At 35.2% G+C, this 26,852-nt stretch overlaps 1 protein-coding gene across 1 annotated transcript; it reads right to left on the reverse strand.

Annotated features, from left to right (window-relative positions):
• Positions 1-4,237: 4,237 nt before the first annotated feature.
• LOC139866775 (MADS-box protein JOINTLESS-like) lies at positions 4,238-23,586 on the reverse strand. The gene is made up of 9 exons (XM_071855064.1): positions 23,430-23,586; positions 23,099-23,286; positions 21,612-21,690; positions 5,620-5,681; positions 5,438-5,537; positions 5,297-5,338; positions 5,122-5,169; positions 4,873-5,012; positions 4,238-4,455 (listed from the first exon to the last, which is right to left on the reverse strand). Exons 2-9 carry the CDS (start codon positions 23,284-23,286, stop codon positions 4,437-4,439), a joined length of 678 nt encoding a protein of 225 aa, XP_071711165.1. The 5' UTR covers positions 23,430-23,586; the 3' UTR covers positions 4,238-4,436.
• Between the last annotated feature and the right edge of the window lie 3,266 nt (positions 23,587-26,852).

Raw genomic sequence — 26,852 nt, forward strand, 5'->3', positions numbered from 1 at the left:
CTTAAAATCTAACCGTACGGTTACATATTGCAACCGCACGGTTACGTATTTTTAGGCCGGATACAACCCTGCAACCGCACGGTTGCAGGACGGGTATAAATACCCAGACTCAGAACCGTGGGTTGCTTGTGCTCTCATTTGGTTAAGTGTTAAATTCATCTAAAATTGCAAAGTGTTAAGGGGAGCTTTTGATCTCGTTTTTCTGATTCTACTTGTGTTTCTCATCAATTTGATCTTCAACAGGTTCTATTTCATCCATTAAATCTCTAGTTTTAATTAGTTTTTATTTTTTATGAACTTAAGATTAATACAGGGAGTGTTGATGTGTTTTAACTGAAATTGTTGTTTTAAACATGTTAATCGGAGATATTAGATGCTATTACAATGATTTATTTGAGGATCAATACTCGGTTTGGTGGATTTGGGTTTTGAAAACCCTAACAGTTCGGATGAATGCAACCGCACGGTTGCACCCTGCAACCGCACGGTTGTGCTTGCAACCGAGTATAATTATGTGCATCCGCACGGTTGCACAGTAGATCTAAAGTCTTAGTTAATAAATTTTTGTGTTTTAAATTGTAAGATCTATGTGTTGCTTCAACCACTGTTGAGTATTGTGTGTTATAGTTTCATGCTATGGCGAACAGAGCGTCACGTAGGATTTCCCAAAGTGAAACTGAGACTGCTATTACTCAGAGAAGAAATTTGGTTGCTGGTCGTGCCATTCTCACAGGGTGTCGTGTGAGAGCTCAACCAGGTTTTACTGATTACTGGAGAGGGATAAGTGCTGGAGCCTTTCTGAATAGAGATAGGACTTATTATCCTAAGCTTATCAGAGAGTTTTATGCCAATTACGAGTTTAATGAGCGAAAGGTAAAATGTATTCATTTGAATCTGTTTGGGTATCCCTATGATTGGACTCTAGAAGAGTTTGCTGAGGTACTAGATATACCTGATGGTGATTTCAAGTTCTTTAGCAAGAGCAAGGATATAAACACTGCTCCAAGGAGTTCTGCAACTGAAAACTTGTTTTCTTCATTTGGTTTTGTCTCTGGCTTGTGTAAATCTGGGTTCAAGTGGCCGAGAAGGGGGTCGGTAATCATTCTAGAGGAAAACATTCTGGATGAATACAGACAGATGATGAGAATCATCAGGAGAAATGTTATGTTTAGAGATGAGGATGATTTAGAGCTGACCGTGACTGAGGTTCTGATGTTAGTGTGTCTGATTAGTCAAATTCCCTTCAACTTTGCTTATGTTGTAGCGAAAAGGATGGTAGGGCTGCCTTAGTCTGCTAATCGAGGTTTGCCTTATGGTTTTCTGCTGAACAATTTCTTTGGTGATGATGATGATCCAACTGATAAAGAGGAAGTCGAAGCTGAAATTCTGTATGCAGCTTAGGTGTTTGTTTGGTGATAATTATGGTATTTAGTAATCTTTTGGTGAAACTTTGTTAGTTTGTAATATTGGTGACTATCTTTTGGATTATCGTTTGATGATAGGTATGATGTAAACGTTATGGATTGGGATGTTTGATTTTGTGTAATATATGACTAGGTTATCCTGCTTTGCTTATGATATCCATGCTTAATGTCTATCTTATGCTCTTGTTTTCATGAACTGTGAACTTGAATGTTTTCTTTTGGATTTAGTTCGATTTGGTTGTAATAACTTGATTTTAACGTCTTAATTTTCATATTATTGAATGTGTTGAATATGTGTTTAGTTGTTTTGCAGGGAAAGTATATAATGTGATTTTAGATAATGAACTGGGTCCTAGGGGGAGTTTGTTGGTGCATAAATTAGTCCCCGAGTTCATTATGATCAAGTTAATAAGCTTAATCGTTTAGCTTTCTCTGGTGGTATGCAACCGCACGGTTGCAGGATGCAACCGTACGGTTAGACAGGCAACCGCACGGTTGCAAGGTGCAACCGCACGGTTGCAACGTGCTGTGTATATTTAAAGGGGATTTCAGGGTCATTGTTAGGGTTATGAATCCTAGCATATACTACACGTACAATCTGATTCCCTGGTGCTATAACATTCAATATAGTCGATCTTTAACATATCTAAGTAGATTTTATCATTAAGATCAAAGGTTTTCATCGAGTTTTCAGTATAAAACCCAATAACGAGATTTTCCGCACTCGTTATTGAATCTAAGATCGTTTAATCCTGTTTACACGATCCTACATGTATATACACTAATAACCTCCCGATCGAATTAAGATATTTTATTATATGTGTATATACATACTACACAACATTAGGCGGTTGAATCATTGGGACGGCGCATGATCTTCTCAGCAGTGATTAGTTATAAATACTTTCACATTATTACTAGCGTATTAGCATTAAACCGTATTTAACATGAACCAACGTAGCATTAAATTAATCATTATTCCTATTTCCACCTAGTTTAGTCTTTACCAATTCCTATATATTCTTTTTCTTAAACTCTCTCTCTTCCCCTTTCACTCTTCATGCAAATTCATACAACAGAAAATAAGCAAGAAACTAATTAAACAATCAAGCATGGGAATTCATAGTTCTTTGACTAATTGGTCAATCCATGATGTCATTTCTACAAAAGAAGAAGCTTTCTCCATTCCAAATAACTTGGCTTCACTTGAGTTTGGGTAGTATATTATTATATGTCTAATTAAAAAATATTAAAAAGATTTTATTTGTTTCTTGTTTTGTTTTGATCATTTGTTTTTGTTTAAGGTAGGTTTCCGTACGAGACTTATGATTTGCAGCACATACCAATATTTGATCAACATTATGATGCATTTGGAGCCTACACTTTTATGGATGTAAACTCACTAGATCCACTTTATTCATCTTTAGATATTGTATCTAGCCAGAATCAATGTTTTCTTCCAGGTTTGTTCATATAAATAAATTTCATATATATAGTACACATTAATATAAATTTCTTATTATTTTTATCGTTTATTATCTTATTTTATGCATGTTATCTGTAGATCCTATAACATATGTACAAGATGATTTATTGAATGTTTATGGAATCAACAATGAGGTCCAGAATCAAGATTTGTGTATGGAGAACTTATATGGTTTTATAGATTACCATAATAACCATTCCCAAGTGGAACAAATGTGTAACGTAAATGATCATAAGACCGATGAAAAGATTAACAACACGAATGCAAAAAATGTCGATAAAGAGACGAAAGTGGAGCGAGATGCTCAAGTTTTAAAAGCTCAAAAAACATTGGAGAAAGAAAGAGGTGAAAATGGCAAAAATGGTAGTGATGGTGGGAATAGTTATACTTCTAAAATGGTGTTAAGTAGGGAAATAATTTCACAATATTTTTATATGCCAATTACAAAAGCTGCGAAAGAGCTTAATGTTGGATTGACGCTATTGAAGAAACGTTGTCGTGAATTAGGCATTCGTCGTTGGCCTCATCGCAAACTTATGAGTCTTCAAGTCCTTATCAACAATGTTCAGGTCATATACATATTTCGTTCCAACTTATCATTACCTTTTGATTTGAATCGTCATGTTAATATCTCTTGATTTGCAGCAGGAATTAGGTAAAGATTCGGGTGATACAGCAGAAGATAAGTTGAAGGAAGCATTAATGTTACTAGAAAATGAGAAGAAAAAGATAGAGCAAATTCCTGATTTGCAACTTGAACAGAATACAAAGAGATTAAGACAAGCTTGTTTTAAGGCCAATTATAAGAAGAGAAGAACAATGGGAGTTGGGGCATTATCGTCTTCTTCGACATCAACGAACGGTCCTTACAAATCGTTGTTGTCTTCATGTTCTAGTGCTTGCAGTGTTAGTCCTGATGGTTTTGAGGTGACAGATGATGATTATGATGATGATGAACAAGAAGAGATGAAAAATTTGTTGTTTTCAGACTGCCTTGCTACAAGTGACCCTGTCTATTAAAAATCACAGCACCTTTTTTTGAATATTGGGTAAGGATTAATGTTGCTCATTGGTGCTTTTGCTTAATATATAAACAGTTTTGATAATTATAATACTTTTTTTTTCTGACCATTTTAGCTGTGCTTTTCATAAAAAATATGCTACGAGGTTTTTCTTGTTTGGGTTATGTAGGAAGGCGAGTATTTTAACTATGATGTATGCGGTCACAGTTTGCGACCGTTTCCCAAACATATATTGCGTAACGATGGATTACAACCTTTTAATCTCATGCATGCTGATAAACTCTAAATATACTCAAAATTGGATACATATTTCAAGGGAAAATCATATAACTATAACTATATATATTACATATTAATGTTATTATGAAACTAATTTGGCTTGAGTTGTTATTGAAGTGCAACTAAGATATGTAAGATTATTTAAGAAGAAATATAAGTCAGCCAATAACTTAAGTTACAGAAAGGTTTTTTGCCGATGAATTCATCTAATTGCACCACTTGATATCAGTTTGTAAAGGGTAGCCTGCAATGCATATGAAATCTCACAGCTTAAAAATGTAAAAAAATAAATAAACAAGACTAGGGTCTGTTTACACCTCTTCAATAAAGAATATTGTTATTTCTTTTCACTTAATATTGCTATTTCTTTGTCACTTAATCTGGTCTGTTTCCACGAGATATAGAATTAGACACTCCATCTGTTTATCTCAAACAGAGACATACGAAAACGAGACTTAATCCAGAAAAAAGTAAACATCCCTGAATTCATGATTTTGTTTTTCTGAAAACATTAGTATTCCCTCCATCCACCTAAAACTTACTGTATGCATACCAAAACAATTGCCCATTTTTAAAATTCACTCAATTAATAAAGTTTATAAGGTAAATTTACGGTGCACATTCGGAGTACAACATAAGAATTGGAATATGGTAGTCTCACCCAAGTTTGAGGCAGGTGTCTGTGCTACTGTTGTAGTTGTGAGGTGGATCTAAAGAGCTCAAACCCCTAATTGTTAACTCCAAAAAATGGTGATGACCACATTGATCATGAATATCCTTTTGGCCATTAGATATAGTATCCTTCATATAATAATTCACAAGATTAAACGCCCGTTAGTAATTTGCAGTAAAATTAAAAATAAAAGGGATCTAAAAAAATTTATATAATCAAGAAAATTTACAGTCTTACCGCCAATTGCTGTTTCAAGTATGCATTCTCTTCCAGTAATTGTGCTCCCTGAATATTATTTTTCGTCGAAGTTATTAAGTTATGACAAATTTTGCTAACGTTATTTATGTATATCACACAACCTTTAATCAAGACAATAAAATATAAATAATATGAAAACAATTAGCCATGTGACCTTCTTCTTTAGATTGCTGATCTCCTTCAACATTTTGTCACCCTGACGGTTAAGCACATTAAAACAACAAAATATGAATAATATTAGAACAATTAACCATATCATAACGACTTTTAACAAGATGTCAGAAAGATAGTTTACTTTTGCTTTAACTACTGCAACCAATCGAGATTCAATAGTAGCCTCCAGTTTGCATAGACTTTTGAGGTCAAGTTCATGAAGATCTTCTCCCTTCAAATGACTTAAATTTATTGAAGGAAACAATTAAATATGGTTCTAAAAGATCAACTTAAATTTGCAGAATTAAACAGCACTGGTTGTACCTTAATTCACGAGTTCTTTCCCCAAGTTCTTTGCTCAGCATGGCAGATCTTCTTCGAGCAATCTATAACGACATGAATGTTAGGTTTTTTGGACCCAAACAACGCAAGTGATTCCATAAAAAACACTCATCCACAATGCAATAAACCAAAGAACAATGCGAAACGTAAGTTCGCACAAAAAATTTAAATAGTTATATCCAATCGTTGTGATTGATTAAATCTACGACAACTAGAGGGTTTTTATAATAATTTTCGTGCTCAATGATACATCTTACATAAGGGTTATATTTATAGTGTAAAACAAATAAGGAAACGAGCGTCCTTGACTTGCCGGACACCTCCAAGATCGCGTTTGGCGATCCTAATGTAGCGGAACGCAACACCCTTGATTTACCAGCTCGATCACTATTCTTGAGTTTTGACACCCACGATCGCGTATGGCGATCTCATGTCACAAAATGCAACCCACTAGCTGATCACACCTTCTTCCAAGTTTAAATCTACTTCACACTTCAACAATCTTTCACTTGAAGGAGACTTTTAAACAAACCTAATCTCGTCAACCCGCCAACCAAACAATCTAACCAAGAACGTCAAACCATCATTATACCGCCAAACACCAATTGAGACACGCAAACTCAACACATCTCTTGGAAGAGCAGACTTTCGATACAAGGTCTTCAACACTACTTCTAATGTCTCATCCTTATTTTCATTTCACTAGAGAACGTGGGTCTATGTCAATTGAAACGATATTACAAAGTCTCATCCAGTTCCTATAATTTGTCGAAAGAATATTCAGACAATAAAAAGAAAAAAGGAAAAAATTGAGATAGTTATGAATTCCATTGAGTTTCCCTTATTTCATCTAACAACCCAAAATTCAGTAATTTCAACTACATTAAATGATCTTTCAAATTGGTCAAGACTCTATAGTTTATGGCCACTTCTCTATGGTACCAGCTGTTGCTTCATTGAATTTGCTTCACTAATAGGCTCACGATTTGACTTTGATCGTTATGGACTAGTACCAAGATCGAGTTCTAGACAAGCGGACCTTATTTTAACAGCCAGAAACAAATCATCTGCAGGTACATAAATAGCTTGAATAGAAGTTATGGAACCTTCTTTGGTAGAAGTAATTCTTTCTTGTAAAGAACCCATTTCGGTACTAAGGGTAGGTTGATAACCCACAGAGGAAGGTCCCAAAGGGTTCGGTTGTTCTCCGATTCAAGTGGTATGTGAGTTGGGTTTAGAACGCCGTGAGACAGTTCCGTTCCTATCTACCGTTGGTGTTAAAGGGAGAACTGTGAGGAGCCAACCCTAGTCCGAGATCTTTGATAGTGGCGGTATCCACTCATATGGCCATTTTCTATTCGGAAGAATAAAATAAAATTGTCTTTTGGAGAGATGGCTGAGTGGTTGAAAGCCCCGGTCTTGAAAACCGGTATAGTTTACTATCAGGGTTCGAATCCCTCTCTCTCATTTTTTGCTTGTTGAATAGATTTGTTTCTTTATTGTATTGGTTTTGACCGAATGGTTTTATTATCATGAAGAAAGGGAAGGGGCTCATTTTGTTTTAGGATTCTTCTTCTTCATAGGGCGTTTGTGGCACGCAGGAAGGGCTCTTGCAGCTGCAGCAGGTTCTTTGTTGAGTAATAACTAAATCTTTGAATACAATGTTTCTTGTAACGATATCAATAGATATTTCAACCTAACGTTTTCAATTACGAAATCCAATTAGACGTTGCATTAGTTCACTAATTATGACAAGAAGTGTATCTCTATATAGAGAAAGAAAAAATAGATTTTTTCTAGTGCATTCAGTCTTTCAATTTTTTTCGTTCCTATTCTCCTTTCTCAAAAAGGGGCAACTTTAAACAAAGTTAAAGGATTACTTCGTTCTTGATAGTTATTTACTTACTCGGTGAATATGTCTATAATGATAGATGAATCAAAAACTTTCAATTGGTATTCTTTGTTTCTCTCCTATTTTGCAAAAAAAAAAGTGAGTTCTTTTTCCAAGTGCAGGATAACCCCAAGGGGTTGTGGGTTTTTTTTACCAATTGGGGCCCTCCCTTCACCCCCGATTTTCCAATAAAAATGTTGGCCTACCACACCCGATAGATCGTATAACCCATTTAGTGTGTTGATGGAACATGATATAACATTCATATTACCCTCGAATCAAAAATATAACCCTCTAACTTTCTAGTCGGTATCTTCTCTCATCAAGTCACGAGAAGACCGGTTGAGGCTATGCAAAATCTCAATTTATCAGTCGTCACAACCTTTGTAAATAAATCATCAGAATTCTTCATACCAAGGACTTTCTTGAATATTAAAGTACCATCATTTATGAGTTCGCGAATAATATGATACCTTAAGTTAATGTGTTTTCTACGACTATGAAACATCAGATTCTTCTCAAGATGAACCGCACTTTGGTTGTCACATTATAAGACACAATAGTCTTGTTTCTTACCCAACTCACCCAAGAAGTTCTTCGACCAAATAAGCTCTTTAGCAGCATCTACAACGGTCATATATTCAGCCTCAGTGGTCGATAAAGCAACACTCTTTTATAGTCGAGATATCTAACTAATCGCCGTCTTTCACACTGTAAACACAAAACTCATAGTGCTTTTACTCGAATCATCATATTCACCTAAATTAGCATCCGCATAACCTCTAAGTACGACATGCCTTTTAGAGAAGCACAATCCCATACTATAAGCAAACATTTAACCGCTTCCTAATACTCTCTCCCCGGATTCGGCATATAACTGCTAATAACTCTCACTGCATGGGCAATATCCGGTATCATACAAATCGTGGAATACATAACAATACCTAAGGCAGAATCATACGGTACCTTATTCATCATCACTTTGTCTTTATCCGTTTTAGTTGATTGAGTCTTCAACAATCTCGTCGTGCTACCCAAAGGCATTGATCGAGCCTTTGCTTTATCCATGTTGAACTTCTCTTCAACTTTCTCGATATATTTTGATTGAGACAAGTCTAGAGTACCTTTCACACGATCACCCATAATACTTATACCATGTATTTGCTTAGCACCACAAAGAGTTTTCATGTCAAACTCAAGAGATAACAATCCTTTCAACTTGTTGATCGCGGACATGTATGAAAATGCCAGTAACATGTCATCAACATATAATAGTAATATGATAAAATAGGACTTGAATTTCTTTTTGTAACAACAATGATCCATCTCGCATCTCATGAATCCACTCCTCTTAATAAAATTGTTAAACATTAAGTACCATTTCTGCGTGCTTGCTTCAATCCATACAACTTTTTTCGTAGCTTACAAACCCACTTCTCTTTACCCTTTACATCAAAGCCCTCGAGTTGCACAATATAGATCTCCTCATCAAGATATCCATGCACCATATTGATCTCCTCATTAAGATCTCCATGTAAGAGTGAGGTCTTCACAACTAATTGTTCAAGATATAAGCCTCGGCAACGACCATACAAAGCACCAATTGAATAGTTGTCATTTTTACGACCGGTGAATATCTTATTGTAGTCAACTCCTTCCCTTTGTAGAAAGCCTTTTAACCATCAACCGAGCTTCATATCTCTTCTTGACATCCAACTCATTTCTATCATGATATATCCATTTGTTTTGCAATGCCGATTTATCGTAAGGTAGCTTCATAAGTGACCAGGCCTCACTCTTCTCAAGTGATCCATATGTGGCAAGCTCCTACATTATGGATTCTTCAGATTTCCTTGCGTCAACGTAACTTTCAATTTCACCATTCTCGATATGGAGCAAGTAGTTTATTGATGGAAAATACTTGGGATTAGGCTTGGGCGTTCTAGCATATCGCCTTAGTGTAGGAGCAACCAGAATGGATAATCATGTATCATCAACAACTTCCTCATCACTAGAACACTCGCTATGTTTGAAATTATCACCGTTCTCCTAACCATCCTCATCACTCGCATTTCTTGATGCCTCACCGTGAATCAGAAATTCATGGTTAGCCAAACACCCAATAGGACCTGCAAGATCCTCAATAAAAACTCATCAAAAGTAACATAATTCGGTTTAGAACTCACCGTGACCGCCTTCCCGAAATTCGTATCTTCATCAAAAGTGAAATCACGACTACGAATCACCTTCATTTCCTCGTTATCCTAATATTGGTAACCCATTACATCCGTCTCATAACCAATAATTGTACACCTCTTTGATTTAGACTCAAGCTTGTATCTGTCCGCATCTTTAGTTTTCACATATGCATTACACTCAAAGACCGGAAGGTGTTCATAAGTCACCTTCTTACATTGCCATTCCTCCTCGGGGATTCGTATATCCAACGGTGTTGAGGGTTCCTGTTGATCAAATAAGCCTTCGCATTGACAGCATCAACCCAAAACATCTTAGAAAAACCTTCCTGTAACCTCATACTCTATGCCCTCTCGTTCAACATATGACTCATACGTTCGGTGATCCCGTTTTGTTACGGTGTCTTCGGGACCATTTTCAACATTTTAATTCCGAGCTTTGCATAATAGTCTTTAAATTCATGATGGATGTATTCCCCTCCGTTGTCCGACTTCAAGCACTTAATTTTTAGGTTAGTCCGATTCTCTACAACAGCCTTCCACTTCACAAAAGTGTCAAACACGTCAGATTCAAACTATAGAAAATAAACCCATACCTTTCGAGTAGAGTCGTCACTGAAGATGACATAATGGCGAGAAACTCCGTTTGATTCAACATTCAATGGCTCAAACACATGCGTATGAACAAGGTTTAATTTTCCCAACTTCGGCTCATATCCCGACTTCATGACAGTCACCTTCTTTTACTTCCCACAAATACATGGTTCGCAAAAGCTAAGCTCCACCTTCTTCAAATCAGGAATTCTCTCACTCGAAACAAGCATCTTTATACCCTTCTTACTCATATGAGTGAGTCTTTAGTGCAACAGAGTAGATTCTCCCCCGAGCATTCACCGTAGCAACCACCGTGTCGTCATCTGACACCTCAACCATGTAATTTGCTACCTTTTTATGCTCACGAGCCACGATACAACTACCCTTAACCACCTTCCATTAGTAGTCAGCAAAAGTAACCTCATTACCTTCCTCATCCATTTGACCTACTAAGATAAGCTTCCTCTTAAGTTTCAGAATATACCTCACGTCCTTCAACATCCAGTTAGATCTAAGAGTAGTAATCAAAACAACATTTCCAATGCCTTCAATATCAAGCTTTTTACTGTCGGTCAATCTCACCTTACCACGATACGGGCTAAAGTTCTTCATCATGCTCATAAAAGGATTAGCATGAAAGGAAGCTCCTGAATCCATAATCCAAGACTCTACCGAATTTTCTACGCTACACAAAAGCGCAACATCCGTGACGCGTTTAGCCGGGGTTTTTTTTACAATGACGTCGGTAATGCCCATTTTGATTGCAAGTCCAAAAAATTGCTTCACTATGATCCTTCAATGGATACCTCTTCTTAGACTTCGTACTCCGACTAGCCGTACTCAACAAAGAACCAGATAACAAATACACAAAGTTTCTCCTACGAGTGTTTTCACCGAGAAACAAATCTCTAATTCCTTCAAACTCAAGATTAGTAATTCCCGTAGAACTACTAACCACAGTTAACGTACCTGACCAATTTTCTGGTAATGAAGAAAGTGATGTTATTGCTTTTAGCTCATCATCAAACACAATATCTACCAAAGCAAGTCTCGATATAATATTATTGAACTCGTTGATATCGTCCCTAACACTCATACCTTCCCTTATCTTTGTGTTGAACAATTGACACATCAGAAAATCCTTATTTGCGGCATTAGGTTTTTCATACATGTTAGAGAGAGCTCTCAAACAACTAAATGTTGTCTTCTTATTCAAAATGTTGTAAGTAATGTTCTTCGCGAGTGAAAGGCAAATCGCACTCAAAGATTAGTTATCTAATAATGCCCACTCGGCATCATCCATTCAGGTTTAGTCTCTAACAAGGGTATAGCTTTTCCTAATACATGTAGTCATTGATTTGGATCATCCAATATCCGAAGTCTTTACCATTAAACTAATAGATTCTAAACTTTCCACCTTTCGCCATTGATCCCAAAATCTTAGCCTTAAGCTCTGATACCGGTTGTTAGGTTTGTAAGACCCAAACAACGCAACTGATTCAAAAAAAAAAAAAATCACTCAACCACAATGCAATAAACGAAAGAAAAATGCGTAAGTAAATCGACATAAGAAAATTAATGTGGTTATATCTAATCGTTGTGATTGATTTAGTCCACAACTAACTAGAGAGTTTTTATTTTAATTTTCGTGCTCAATGATATAGGTTACATTAGAATTATATTTATAGTGAAAAACAAATAAGAAAACGAGTGTCCTTGACTTGCTAGACACGTCCAAGATCGTGTTTGGCGATCCTAATGTTGCGGAATGCGAAATCCTTGATTCACCAGATCCTCAAACTTCGATCACTATCTCGCATTTTGACACCCACGATCACGTATGACGATCTCATTTCACCAAACGCGACCCACTAGCTTATCACGCCTTGTACCAAGTTTAAATCTACTTCACACTCCAACAAAGAGCATTTGTTAGAACCAAAATAATGATGTGCAAAATGAGTGGTTATAAATACTCTTGTCCCACATTTCATTTATAAACTTTGATACACTTAAGACGAGTTTGAGAAAGCTATGGAAGTTGTAAACATTCAAAAATTGTTTAATCATTATGTTTCAATTCCATATTTACTGTTCATCAATGCACAATCAACAGGAATTGCTCAAGTATATGTTTATAAATTGGTATCTGAGCGTAAGATAACATTAACATTGATCCACATCAAACAATTCTTGATTTGATTTGGGTGTTTGAGCAGTTCAGTTTCATAGTTTGACTTTTTGTCAAAGTCAAATAAATTAGGCGAGGAGAAGATATTCGTGGTTATTTGAACGAACTCTACGATTAATTATGTTTATAATCAATCACCAAACGTTTATGGAGCATTAGTTCCACGTCTAATTTTTCTTAAAAAAGTCAATTTATTTGATCTTCAGACTTAGTTGATGTTACGTATTGATTAAGGACAAGTAAAAAATACAGTATAAAATCGTAGTTTTAAGCTTGATTTGTTAAGAGTTTAAAAACAGAGACTATAGATATGGTGAAATGTTCTTGAAAATTCTGAGTGATTAGTGAGATTTAATAAGAACTAGAGCTTGAATTAAGTTTAGCTCAATTCAGAAAGTGAAGTAGAACACTTTCATCGATTCAGTGAAGTGATTTCATGATTTGAATTGATTTCTGGAAAACCTTTCATCATTTATAAGCATAATATCTTGGCGTCTTCATCAAAATTTAAATCAAGAACGTGTTTTGATCTGAAAATCCTTGCGATTGATAAGATTTCTCATTTTCACATATTTGGTATCGAACATTAAAATTCCGAGCATAACCATTCTATTGATATATCTCAGTAGTTTATCGAAGTAATACCAACTTTCTCGTAAAAACTACCAGTTATTTTTCAAGCCAAATTAAGAAAAAAAAGCAGGAAATCAGTTAGCCATGATAATACGATTATCCAATACCATCTAGAAATTTTTTACGATTATTTATCATACTCAAATTTAGGGTCACCAAGATAACTACTTCACTTTACCAAATCAATCCCAACATCATAAACCAAGCCAAAATATCAATCCATGCATAAAATCTTATAGGAAATTGTTCGAATTCTCCTAAATTCCAAAGTTTATCTTGATTCATTGTTACTCTTCGGTATTTTGATATTGTGATCGATGTTTATATTACGATTCGTGTATCAAAACAACAAATATGTATCAGATCCGATACAATCGAACTCTTGATTGTTGGATCAATTCGAAGACGTTAAAGTTGTGGTTTTCTGTGTTATTCACTTTTTGTTTAATACCCTCAAATTTGATATATATATATATATATATATATATATATATATATATATATATATATATATATATATATATATATATATATATATATATATATATATATATATATATATATATATATATATATATATATATATATTTTTTTATTGATGTTAGGGATATGCTTATGGGATATCCTAAAGTATTGTGGTGTAAATTATTGGTAAAACAACTCAAGCAAAACATCAAAATTTATGGTTAGCTGGTGCGGTTGCTGTGTTGTTGTCATGAACTTCATCTGTACGAACGAGTGGACTCATGTGTACGAATGAAGCCTTAATCCGTACGCACGAGTGGACACATCTGTACGAACGAGAGGAATCATCTGTACAGACGTAGGAGTCAAAGAAAATTCACTTGGAGAAAATGTTTATAGAAGTCAAATGAACGACCTCCTATGTTCATTGGAATTACAAACGATAGTGAATGTATGAAGAGCATGAGATTGAAGTTATTGTGGGGTAATCAGGAGCATCTGATTATTTTTTGGCTAACGTTGTTATAATTTATCTTCCGCACTTTATTGATTCCGCTTTATGAAGGGAATTTGATATGTTTTAGGATTTTGATATGCATTCACATGATCTTAATGATGTAATCCTTGGAGAGTCTGAGTACTTGCTAGCTTGTATGAGATTGTTAGTTGTGGGATGGAAACCTCTGTATTTTGCCTAATATAGTATTAAGTCATGAAGACGATATGAGCTACAATGTTTATAGGATGCTGCTAATGTGAGAGGAAAGTTCTATAGTTGGCAATACCACGCTTATTATTCTATATGAAGATTAGAACATCAAGAATATGATCGAGTTCAGTCACAAGAGGGAATCTTTATGCTATTGTACTATGTATAATGTGTTCAATCAAAGTTGAAGAAACTATAGAATGTCAATAGTATATCGACTTCAATGAGCGGAAACACTGATGTTCGAAATTTAATTTTTAACGTATTTTGCAAGACTTTTCATAAAGCTTGTAATTCAGAAGATTATGGTACTACTGCATAGATTGACTAGAGATTGCAAGAGGTGTTTACAACAATTCCAGCAACATCAAGGGGGAATTCGTCGATGCATATTTTGTGTGGTCGTAGTTTGGCGAATAGTTAAGAATGTTTATTTTGTTGAAGTGGTGAAGAAGATTGAAACAAAAAGAAGATTTTGTTGATTTCTGATTTTTGCGACCATAAGATGGTGCCTCGCGGTCACAAGGTTCCTTTTGCGACAGGATAAAAGTGAGTTATGGTCACGAAAAGGTCATCAGAAGATCAGTTAGTTTGGAAGTCAAAACTTGCGACTATAACTATATTTATCGCGGTCGCAAGGTTTCCTGACGGGAGGAAACTTCCAGAAATGATTTTTCTTGTTCCCAAAGTTGTTTCCTTGTATTGTTTTGCCTATATAAGCACCCTATTGTAACTCATACATGTATGAACAAAATTATCAATAAAATCTCTCTAGTTTTGGTCCGTGGATTAAAGTAATCAACCCTTGATTACATATAACCACGTTAAATTATCGTATTCTTAATTTTCTAGTTATTTTCTTCGTTTATTTATTGTGGGAGAGTGATTTTCTAGAATCACTCTTATTGTTGGGTCCTATAATCCTAATAATTGGCATCTAGAGCTCAAGGTTTTCGAGTTGGGAAGATGGCGGAATACGAAAAATTTAGAATTGATAGGTTTGATGGAAAAGACTTCGGCTTTTGGAAGATGCAAATCGAAGATTACTTGTATCAAAAGAAGTTACACCAACCCTTGTTGTAGGTCAAACCCGAAGGCATGGATGATGCCGATTGGTCTCTTTTGGATCGCCAAGCCTTAGTTACGATTCGTCTTTCTCTCACCATGAACGTTGCATATAACGTCTCTATAACATGTATGAAAAACCTACGACGACGAATAAGTTTTTCTTATGCGACAATTGTTCAATACGAAGATGAGGGAAGGTTTGAGTGCAACGTATCACATCAATTAATTCAACAATATTATATTAAGACTTAAATCGGTAGATCTCAAGTTTGATGATGAACTAAAAGCGCTAATCTTGCTTTCAGCGTTACCAGAGAGTTGGTCGGGTACGATTACCGCGGTTAGTAGCTCTACGAGAACTACTAAGCTAGCGTTTGAAGGTATTAGGGATTTGATTCTCGGTGAAGACACTCGTAGAAGAAACTCAAGGGAATCGTCATTCGGATCCTTGTTAAGTGCCTACAACCATGGTATAAAAATTGATCGTGGTTGTGTGAAGAAGGGTAGGAAGAAGTCAAAGAAGCGGTATCCATCAAAGGACCGAAGTGAAGCTATTTGTTGGGGTTGCAATCAAAAGGGACACTTTCAAAGGAATTGTAAAAATTCGCCGTCGAAAGGTGATAACTTTACCATGGAAGATACGGATGATGCACTTCTGTGTAGTGTTGAAAATTCGGCTGAGTCTTGGATTTTGGATTCGGGAGCTTCGTTTCATGCCTCACCCACTAGGAGTTTGATGACGAATTTTCGATCATATCAAGGTAATGTTAGATTGGCAAATAAAAAAAATCTTGAAATTGAAGGTATATGAGATGTTGTATTGAAGACTACTATTGGTTCTAATTGGACTTTGAAAGACGTGAGGTTTATTCTTAAGTTGAAAAGGAAGCTTATCTCGGTTGGTCAACTAGATGAGGAAGGTAACGCGGTTAATTTTGAAAATCGCCAATGGAAGGTGGTTAATGGTAGTAGGGTCGTGGCTAGTGAACATAAAATGGGAACTCTTTATATGGTTGAGGTGTTTGATGAAAACACGGTTGTTGCTACGGTTGATGTTGGAGATAGTTCTACTGTATGGCATTGAAGGCTCGTGCATATGAGTGAAAAAGGTATGAAGATGCTTGTTTCGAGTGGGAGAATTCCGGATTGAAAGAAAGTGGATCTTGGGTTTTGCAAACCATGTATTTATGGGAAGCAAAGGTGACTTTTGAAAAATCGGGGAATGCGCTCAAGTTGGAGAAATTGGAGCTAGTTCATACAGATATATTTGGTCGAACGAATATAGAATCATACGGAGGTTCTCGCTATTATGTCACCTTCATTGACTACTACACTTGAAAGGTATGAGTTTATTTTCTTAAAGCTCAATCTGATGTATTTGATACTTTTGTGAAGTGGAAAGCTATGATAGAGAATGAAACTAACTTAAAGGTGAAGTGCTTAAAGTCGGATAATGGATGAGAATATGGTAGTCTTGAGTTCAAAGACCGTTGTGCAAAGCTCAGTACTAAGATGTTAAAGATGGTACCGAAGACACCGCAACACAATGGGGTCGCCGAAAGTATGAATCGTACGTTAAATGAAAGGGCTAAGAGTATGAGACTACATGCCGGTTTGCCTAAGATATTTTGGGCGGATGCGGTAAGTACGACGGCTTATTTGGTAAATATAAGACCCTCAACACCATTGGGTTTTTGAATTTCCGAGGAAGAATGGCAAGGTAAAAATGTGAGTTATGGTCATCTTAGAATCTTTGGGTGCATCGCATATGTGAAGACCAAGGATGCGGATAGAGACAAGCTTGAGGCTAAGTCAAAGAGGTGTACTTTCATTGGTTATGGTTCGGATGAGATGGGTTATCGATGTTGGGATAACGATGCTAGAAAAGTTGTTCATTCGCGTGATGTTACCTTTGATGAAGATTCGGTTTATGGCAAACCGAAAACGGGGAGTCCTAAACCGGATTATATTACTTTTAAAGATGTTTCTATTGATGATCTTGCAGGTTCTAGTGGGAGTTCGGGTATCAATAAATTGTCGAATAATGGTGAGGCGTCACAAAGTGCTAATGATGAAGATGGTTTGAAAAGCGATGAAAGTTCCGAACATTGTAGGAGTTCTAGTGATGAGGAGGAGGATGATGATGGAACCGGTCCAACCATACTGGTTGCTCCTACACTAAGACTTTCTAATAGAGTGCCCAAACCTAATCCTAAGTATTCTTCATCAACAAACTACTTGCTCTATACCGAGAATGGTGAACTCGAGAGTTACTTTGAGGCGAGAGAATCTAAAGAATCCATACAATGAAAGCTTACCATGAAAGAAGAGATGGGGTCACTTGAGAAGAACAAAATTTGGTCACTAGTGAAATTATCTCATGATAAAAGGGAGTTGCAAAATAAATGGGTGCATCTGCTAAAGAATGAGTTGGATGGCAAGAAGAGGTACAAGGCTCGGTTGGTAGTCAAAGGCTTTCAACAAAAGGAAGGAGTTGATTACAACGAGATTTTTTCACCGGTGGTTAAGATGATTACTATTCGGTTGGTACTTGCTATAGTTGCATCAGAGGACTTACATCTTGAGAAACTAGATGTGAAGACCGCATTCTTACACGGAGATTTTCATGAAGAGATTTACATGAAGCACCCCGAGGGCTTTGAGGTAAAGGGTAAAGAGAAGTGAGTTTGTAAGCTAAAGAAAATTTTGTATGGATTGAAGCATGCACCTCGGCAATGGTACTTGAAGTTTGATGAGTTTATGAAGAAGATTGATTTCTTAAGATGTGAAGCCGATCATTGTTGCTACTTAAAAAAATTCAAATCTTCTTATATCATCTTGTTATTGTGTATTGATGATATGTTGATTGCGGGTTCTAACATGTCCGAAATCAAAAAATTGAAGAGATTACTTTCCCATGAGTTCGAGATGAAAGACCTTGGTGGAGGTAGGCAAATACTTGGGATGAGTATTGTGCGTGATCGTATGAAAGGAACTCTATACTTGTCTCAAACTAAATACATTGAGAAAGTAGTGAGGTTCAACATGGAGAATTCAAAGGCTCGTTCTATGCCTTTGGAAACTCAATAAGGTTATCGAAACTTTAATCACCTAAAATGGAAGAAGACAAAGCGAAGATGGAAAAGGTTCCGTATGCATCGGCTGTGGGTAGTGTTATGTATGTCATGGTTTGTACGAGACCGAATATTGCCCATTCAGTGGGAGTAGTAAGCCGTTATATGTCTAAACCGGGAAAAGAGTTGGGAAGTGGATCAAATGGTTGCTTCGTTACTTGAAAGGTACTTCTAATATGGGATTGTGTTTTACTAAAAGCAATGTCATACTTAGGGGTTATGCGGATGCTAATTTGGGTAGATGTGATGATTCGGGGAAAAGCATTAAGAGTTATGTTTTCACATTAGGAAAGACGGCGATTAGTTGGATGTCTCGACTACAAAGAAGTGTTGCTTTATCTACAATGGAGGCCGAATACATGGCTATTGCGAAAGCTACTAAAGAGCTTGTGTGATTGAAGGACTTTTTAGTGAGTTGGGTAAAAGACAAGACTATTGCGTCTTGTATTGTGATAATCAAAGTGCGGTTCATCTTGGGAAGAATCCGGTGTTTCATAGTCGTACGAAACACATCAAGTTGAGGTATCATTTTATTCGACAACATATAAAGGATGGTACTTTAATTTTAAAGAAAGTCCTTGTTTCGAAGATCCCGCGGATATGCTTACTAAGGTGGTGACGACGGACAAGTTGAGGTTTTCCATTGCCTCAACCTGTCTTCTCATGAATTGATGAGAGAAGATGACCTACTAGAGAGATAGAGAGATGATGGTTCGAGTCTAACAAGAAGTGTTGAAGATCTTGTATCGAAAGTCCACTCATTCGACATATGTTATGAGTGTGCGTGTCCCAAATGACGTTTTGGCGTTATGTATGGTAGTTCTACTATCTTGGTTAGTTTGTTGATGTGTTGGGTTGACGAAGATTGAGTTTGTTTAAATACTCCTTCTAGTGGGAGATTGTTGAAGTGGTGAAGAAGATTGAAACAAAAAGGAGATTTTGTTGATTTCTGATTCTTGCGACCATAAGAGGGTGACTCGCGGTCACGAGATTCCTTTTGCGACAGGATAAAAGTGAGCTATGGTCGCGAAAAGCTCATCAGAAGATCAGTTAATTTGGAAGTCAAAACTTGCGACCATTACTATATTTATAGCGGTCGCAAGGTTGCCTGACGGGAGGAAACTTCCAGAAACGAGTTTTCTTGTTCCCAAAGTTGTTTCTTTGTATTGTTTTCCCTATATAAGCACGCTATTGTAACTCATACATGTATGCACGAAATTATCAATAAAATCTCTCTAGTTTTGGTCGGATTAAAATAATCAACCTTTGATTACATATAACTACGTTAAATTAGCGCGTTCTTAATTTTCTAATTATTGTCTTCGTTTATCTATTGTGGGAGAGTGATTTTCTGGAATCACTCTTATAGTTGGGTCCTATAATCCTAACATATTTATTATGATGTACACCTACTTTGATATAGACACATGAAACTCATCATTCGCAGGGGCATGTGGATGTTCATTCATACGAATGAGAATCCCATTCGTACGAATCATGCCTTGTCGATGCATAATGTTCATTCGTACGGATGAGTACGAACTAAAAGCTCGTCCATTCGGATGGGCCTGTAGGCATATACATACAAGTTTCATGTGTTCATTAGGGTTAAGAGTGATACCCTAACCCGGTGAGCCATTTTTTGACGATCCATAGGCAGGGGAGATCATGCTCGATCTCCCTGTGGTCAACCAATATTTCTATCTTTAAATGATTTTCAATTTCGGCCTTTAATTAATATATTATTTGTTTATCAATGATTCATTGTTACTCTTTCGTCTTTTAATCTTGTGCTCGTGTGTATATTATGATCCGCGTACTGAAAAAAAAAATACTTAAACCTTACGACCATTCACGAGCATGGTTAAGGATCTCCATTAATGCTAACCATTTGGGAATCAATAGCTAACAATGGAGATGATGACACATATTTCAGTTAAATGACCAAAACGTTTAAATGGATATGGTTTTCTTGCTCAGGATACGATGTTTAACTGGAGTATCACGTACCGCTTAAGACCCTTTTTCCTATTGCTAGTGGCATTTAATCAAATTAAACATGAGACACTTGTATGGATATCAGGACCCAATCACTAGGTCATGATATCATGTCATTTCACTAAATTTTATGTTATATTGTGTATTTTTAATTTTTAATTGTATAGCTTCTACAAGTTGAAACACAAGAATGTAATGGTCAAATATATAATGAATTGAAAACGACTATTTTCTAAGATGAGACTTATATAACAAATGCAACATCCCTTATAAATAAATTGGCTTTATTAAAGTTGAACTAGTTTATCGATAACATTGCTTGACTTCTGTTATGTATAGTTGAAATTAGGTTCGTGGATGTAAAAGAAAGTATATTGTATTGTAGCTAACGCATATGTTAGTTCTATTTCGGGTTTTGATTGCATTGATCAATCAATCAATTAATGTATATGTTCATTGGTTTCAAAACTCATTTTGTTGGATCACGGATCTTATAACCTTTATGGTTTATAAGATACGTAGTATTTAAAACTCATGAATGCACTCGGTGGTTACAATTGTAATGGCTCCAAGGTGGTAAAAGTTGCTAATCGAGACTAGCTAGCCTGTCCGTCTGTCGGGACGTTTTAGGACTAACCAGCCAAGTCGAAGACTTGTTGCAGACAAGTAGGGAGGACCAACTTTCACTTTAGGTTTATTTGACCGATTTTGACAAAAAAATCGAACTCAAACTAATAAATTTGACCGACACCTACGCAGGAGTTCGGCTCGATCCACATGTCCATATAGATTATTGGATCTGGCCCTGTTATGCGGTTCAGGTTTTTGTGCGGAAACGTGTGTGTGCATGAAAAATGAGGTGGGTGGTTTTCGATCTCCGTCATTGATTCTAAACCTAGCTTCTAAAAAAAACGAATAAAATTGACTTTGACCTACTAAACTGGATTTTTGACTTTGACATTGCCCTACTAAACTGGATTTTTGACAATTTTAATTAGTTGGTTGGTTCTTCATTTAACGGAGTATTAAAATTTGGCTAAAATATATTTAGCTTTAGTAAAATGAAATTTACTCATCAATAGATTAGTATGCACACCTGCAACTCCTGAGACGATTGTTGCAGCTCTTTAACATTCCGGGACTGCTCTTTATGCCTTTCTAGCACTTGATTAATACTATCCCAAAGTAAAAAAAAAAAAACAAAAAATGAAAGTTATAACTCTAACCGGACAATATATTTGCAGCATCTAATCTAATTTTACATAATTTAAATCATACGTAAGCAATTTATATGAGTATAAATATATATAAACCAGAAATAACAGATTCCAAATTTTTTCATTAGATCCAACAATATGACTAACCATGTTAAATAACTAATTAAAAATCAAAATGTTAGATGTTGATTACATACAACTAATCAAATATTTAAGACTACTTCTGTACCTGGTCAACATTTATTTATTTGGTAGAAAAATAAAATTAAACAACAGTTAGTTAAATTCAACTAAGTTAATTTGTGGTTTTGTTAATATATTCTTAACTTTGAAAAAAAAATAAAAAAATTTTATAGAAAATGATCATCTATATGTGACAAGAACTTATCTGTAATGACATGACACCTTCAGATTAAAAAAAAAAAAAAAAAAAAAACAGCTAGTTGAAGGAAACACTTGAATTAGTGTAATTAATAACCCTAGCTACAAATTAATATAAAGATGAAGCTTTGAGTACTGCTTCATCAATAGTACTGTAAAGATTTTAATCTAGATTCTACTACCCTAGGACTCTTTCATCAGTACTGTATATTATTAGTATCATTTGAACTATAAAGGATCTTATTGATAATTGATGCTAAAACGTTAAGCGCGAGAAGAAAATAAAGATTGCGAGACCAAGTTACAAAAGAAAGAAGCGAATTAAACGGTTTATAACACCAATCCAAACATGAAATTGTAGAATGATGTTTGAAACATGAAACCCTAGCATCAATTAGCAAAATCCTGACATAATATATATACTAATACTGATACTAATTATTAACATATACTGTGATTATAAAAATAAAAACTGAGGCGTGTTTTCTACTAATTAACATATACTGTGATTATAAAAATAAAAACTGAGGCGTGTTTTCTACTAATTGTATGATAGATTTATAAGTACACATGAATCTATTTAGTGTAACCTATATATAGCAAACTGTGTACCTGTGATGATGAAGAAACTTTTCCAGCTACTAGTACTTTTTATACGGATTATATATTTTCATTATCTGTCCTTTTTATATCATATACTTCAATTTGATCAAAAATAGTAATATTAATTTTTCTTTTTAAAATAAATTATTAAAATTATATATGTATACTCACTAAATCATACTAGTTTTCAATACTTGTTAAACCCATGACCCATTTTTCCAAAGTGTTTTTAGTGAAATATATATGTTTGGTAGAAAGTGCACCAATATATATCTCATTAATTTAACAACTCAATCACATAAAATTAACTATGAATAAGTTCATATGATAGCTAGATCTGCTACAAATAAGACGGTCGAATTCGATAAATAAAGTGAAAGACCTTAAAGGAGAGTAGTGAAAGAGCTTTCCAGTGGCCGAAAAGACGATTAGAGCGATATCAACATCACACATAGTAGACAATTCTTGAGCTTTTTTAAAAAGCCCTCTTCTTCTCTTTGAGAAAGTTACTTGTCTTGCTGATAAGTTTTCTATCTTTTTAATCTGAGTTTTCTGTCTCACCATCCTCATCTGGTTTCAAAATTTAATTAATATAAGATAATTAGATATAATAGTTAATACTAATAATTAATAATTAGTAATATAAATTATACAGAAGATGAAAAAATTAGAAATGAAAGCCATGACAAAAAAGTAAAGTGAAAGAAAGAAACCTTTTAATTAGTGATGAAGGTGAAGAACTGAATACAGTGTAACAAATCAACCCTAGGTTGCACACAGAAATATGTATAGTAAAGTAGAAATCATGCACTTTGTTTAAAGAAGAAATATAAGATACCAGTACTAAATAAAGCAAAGAGAAGGCATATATTCAATCCTTAAGGCAGAAGTGGATTACTATATATACGGTGTATTAAATTAATGTTCACACATCTTTCTATATCAATGATCGATGGTCTTGTGACATTATAGTAACTAGAACTAAGGATCCTTATTAAAACACATATGCATCATACTCCATATATTTCAATCCTTAAAATACAAATCTATTGTAAATTCACTTTTATTCTAATCTAAATAATAACGAATCAATTTTATCAGGGTAGACAATGTACCCGTAAAAAATATTACGCTTAGAGTGCTCCCAATGGTGACAACACTTCCGTCTTAGGACTAACTGTCACATCAGCACTTACTTTCCAGAACTAAACACTACCAACAATAACATACTTACTCAAAAAAAAAATAGGACCCACAATATTAATTAATTATCGTGTGGTACAACTAGTGGAACAAAATGTACAGGTAATGAAACCCTTATCTTCCTCATTTCTTCCGTCCAGCAATCTGATTGAAAAGGACATAGAAACGGGCGGATGCGTGGGCGGCATCCTGGGCGGAACCCTGGGCAGTTCGCTACCAACAGCGCCCACCTGGCGGTGGTGTGGACGGGGTGGAAATAATCACCGTTGGGGCTTCTCTAAAATGTACTTTACTCTTTACCTAACTTTTTCAATGAGTAATATAATTATGAATCATATTACCTATTCGGATATATTTTTATTCGATGATACGTAGGGATGGCAATGAATGTCCGATCTATCGGATATCCGATCCGATCCATTTAGATGGATATGGATGATAAAAATAAATGATAAACGGATATAGATATGAATATGATGATGTGAAAAATTAGTGGCTCGGGTATTGATGATAATTTATCATCCACGGATATATTCATATATCACTCAAAATATATATATATATATATATATATATATATATATATATATATATATATATATATATATATATATATATATATATATACATATATATATATACATATATATATATATATACATATATATATATACATATATATATATATACATATATATATATATATATATATATATATATATATATGAATACACAATTACATATCATTATATATTTACATATTATTTAAGTTTTGTTTCCTTTTATTATCTACATATAGCAAATTAAAATGCACACGTCAATCTTAATCGACTATGATAATAATTAAAAGTAGCTCAAATCATGTACGACTAATGAAGAATCTTATAGATCATATGTATACATATTTTGCATAATTGATGACAAAGGTTACACGATTTTTGTGTATAAATTCTTCTATTAAATTACGTTACCTTTAGAAAAACTTAAACATCCAACGGATTTCCATTTACCCGTATAATCCAACGGATATGGATATAGATGTATGAAAATTATTTAAATAGATATGGATTTGAAAATAAATGGATATGGATATGGATATGAATATAGGATCACTCTATTCATATCCAATCCATTGCCATCTCAAATGATACTAAGTACATTTTATAATCAAGTCCATTGAGGACTTCGTTTCTATTACGTAGAGTTTTGCTAAGGTATAATTAATTTGATTTATTTCGATTTGAGCGGGCGTTTTTCTACCACATCGAATTACGTAAAATATTTGATATATATATATATATATATATATATATATATATATATATATATATATATATATATATATATATATATATATATATATATATTAACAACAGTTTGAGATCTCCTAGGAGGACTAAACCACCCACGTGATCATCTCTCGCAGTAGCGTAATAAGCTCCCACCTGCTTTCACCAAAACTTTGAAAAATAGCTACCGAACCACTTATTCACTTTTTCAATTTTAAAGTTCTTTTTAGATTTTAAAATATAACATCCTCAGACCGGGTCTAGTCGTAAGTTGACAATTTTGCCCTTAGGCCTCGTTAATTGTGCTTTTAATTAATTATCATGATTATTTATTTTATAACGTTGTTAGATTCACTTTGTAACCAGGGTTCCAGAACAGTTCAGTTTATGTGTTTTGGACCCCGTTTGGGCTGCCAAACGAAGTGCATTTGGGGTCAGATAACTGGTAAATACCCATATATTGTGGGGTATGAGATTTTAATCCCAATTAAGTGACTAGAGTGCTATGTTCTCCCTCATTTTCTTCACTTTCCAGAAACTTCACTCTGCAACCTCTTTCTTCACTATCTTCATCTACCAAACCCTAGATTTATAATCCTTGTTCTTGAGCTCTAATCTTTCGTATCATTGTGTTCTTTGTGATTTATTGATTCTATTAAGGTGAGAATCAAAACATTTGGTCTTGTGTTAGCTTTCATAAAAGTTGTAAGTTGGGTTAAAATGGTGTGATTTGGTCTTGTTTGTGTCAAAATCTAGTGAATTTGTGTTTCTAAATGTTTATTGTACACGATTTGGTTAATGTTGAGGTCAAAATCGAGCTCTAGATCAGGAATTGGTGGATTTTTGGTAAAACCCGTAGTTGAGTTCATCTTCATCTGCAGATGAACACGGTCGCCCGAGTGTCTCTTGACACTCGATCAACGGTCTCCACCATCGACCGAGTGTGTAGGCACTCGACCGAGGGTGTTTGTAAGCGACCATCGACCGAGTGACTAGACACTAGCCGAGTGTGCGATTGACAGTTGTCCGACTGTCTCTGACAGTTGACCGAGGGTCTTTGGCAGTTGAAATTTTACTAAGTGTTGATGCCTAGTGGTTATGCTGTCTGTGTGTCTAATTTTGATTAGAACACTGTACTAACTTGAATTGCCTTATGTTCAAGTAATAAGGATAAGAAAGCAGCTCAGTGATAGATTATCTGAGCTAGTTGCTGGTATTTGGTGAGTGGGTCTATATCCGAATAGAGCATTAAGTAGCTGACACGCTACTTGTTCAGACTTTTATTACATGTTAATTAATTATAACAATGTTCAGTGTGATTGCCATGCGTAGTTAGATATTGTCATGCTAGTTAGGAAGATTGCATGACTAATTATCGGTGATCTTATATGCACACTGTATGTTTAGAGACCAACTGAGGCGGCAAGGTTGGGAACCCACTGAGACGGCAAGGTTGGGAACCCACCGAGGTGGCAAGGTAGGGTTTATGTGAGGTCGACCATGGTAGCCTGGTCGGGTCATGGTGTTACTGTCTATTCAGTATAGCATAGAAGGACGCATGTGTTGCGTCTGAACGGTTATGCAGTGGATTCAGCAAAGCGGACTATCGGTAGACTGGCTGATCAGCTAAGTCTTGTACTCGTA

The sequence above is a fragment of the Rutidosis leptorrhynchoides genome, chromosome 9, assembly GCF_046630445.1.
Source record: "Rutidosis leptorrhynchoides isolate AG116_Rl617_1_P2 chromosome 9, CSIRO_AGI_Rlap_v1, whole genome shotgun sequence".
NCBI lineage: Eukaryota > Viridiplantae > Streptophyta > Magnoliopsida > Asterales > Asteraceae > Rutidosis > Rutidosis leptorrhynchoides.

Bases quoted from the DNA above. Each gene is read 5' to 3' on its own strand.
- LOC139866775 (XM_071855064.1), bottom strand. From the start codon at position 23,286: ATGAGGATGGTGAGACAGAAAACTCAGATTAAAAAGATAGAAAACTTA. The intron at 5,682-21,611 runs GTGTGCATACTA...ATGTCGTTATAG, and splicing joins AATCGTCTCAGGAGTTGCAG to ATTGCTCGAAGAAGATCTGC. The intron at 5,013-5,121 runs GTAAGACTGTAA...TATTATATGAAG, and splicing joins ACTTGAAACAGCAATTGGCG to GATACTATATCTAATGGCCA.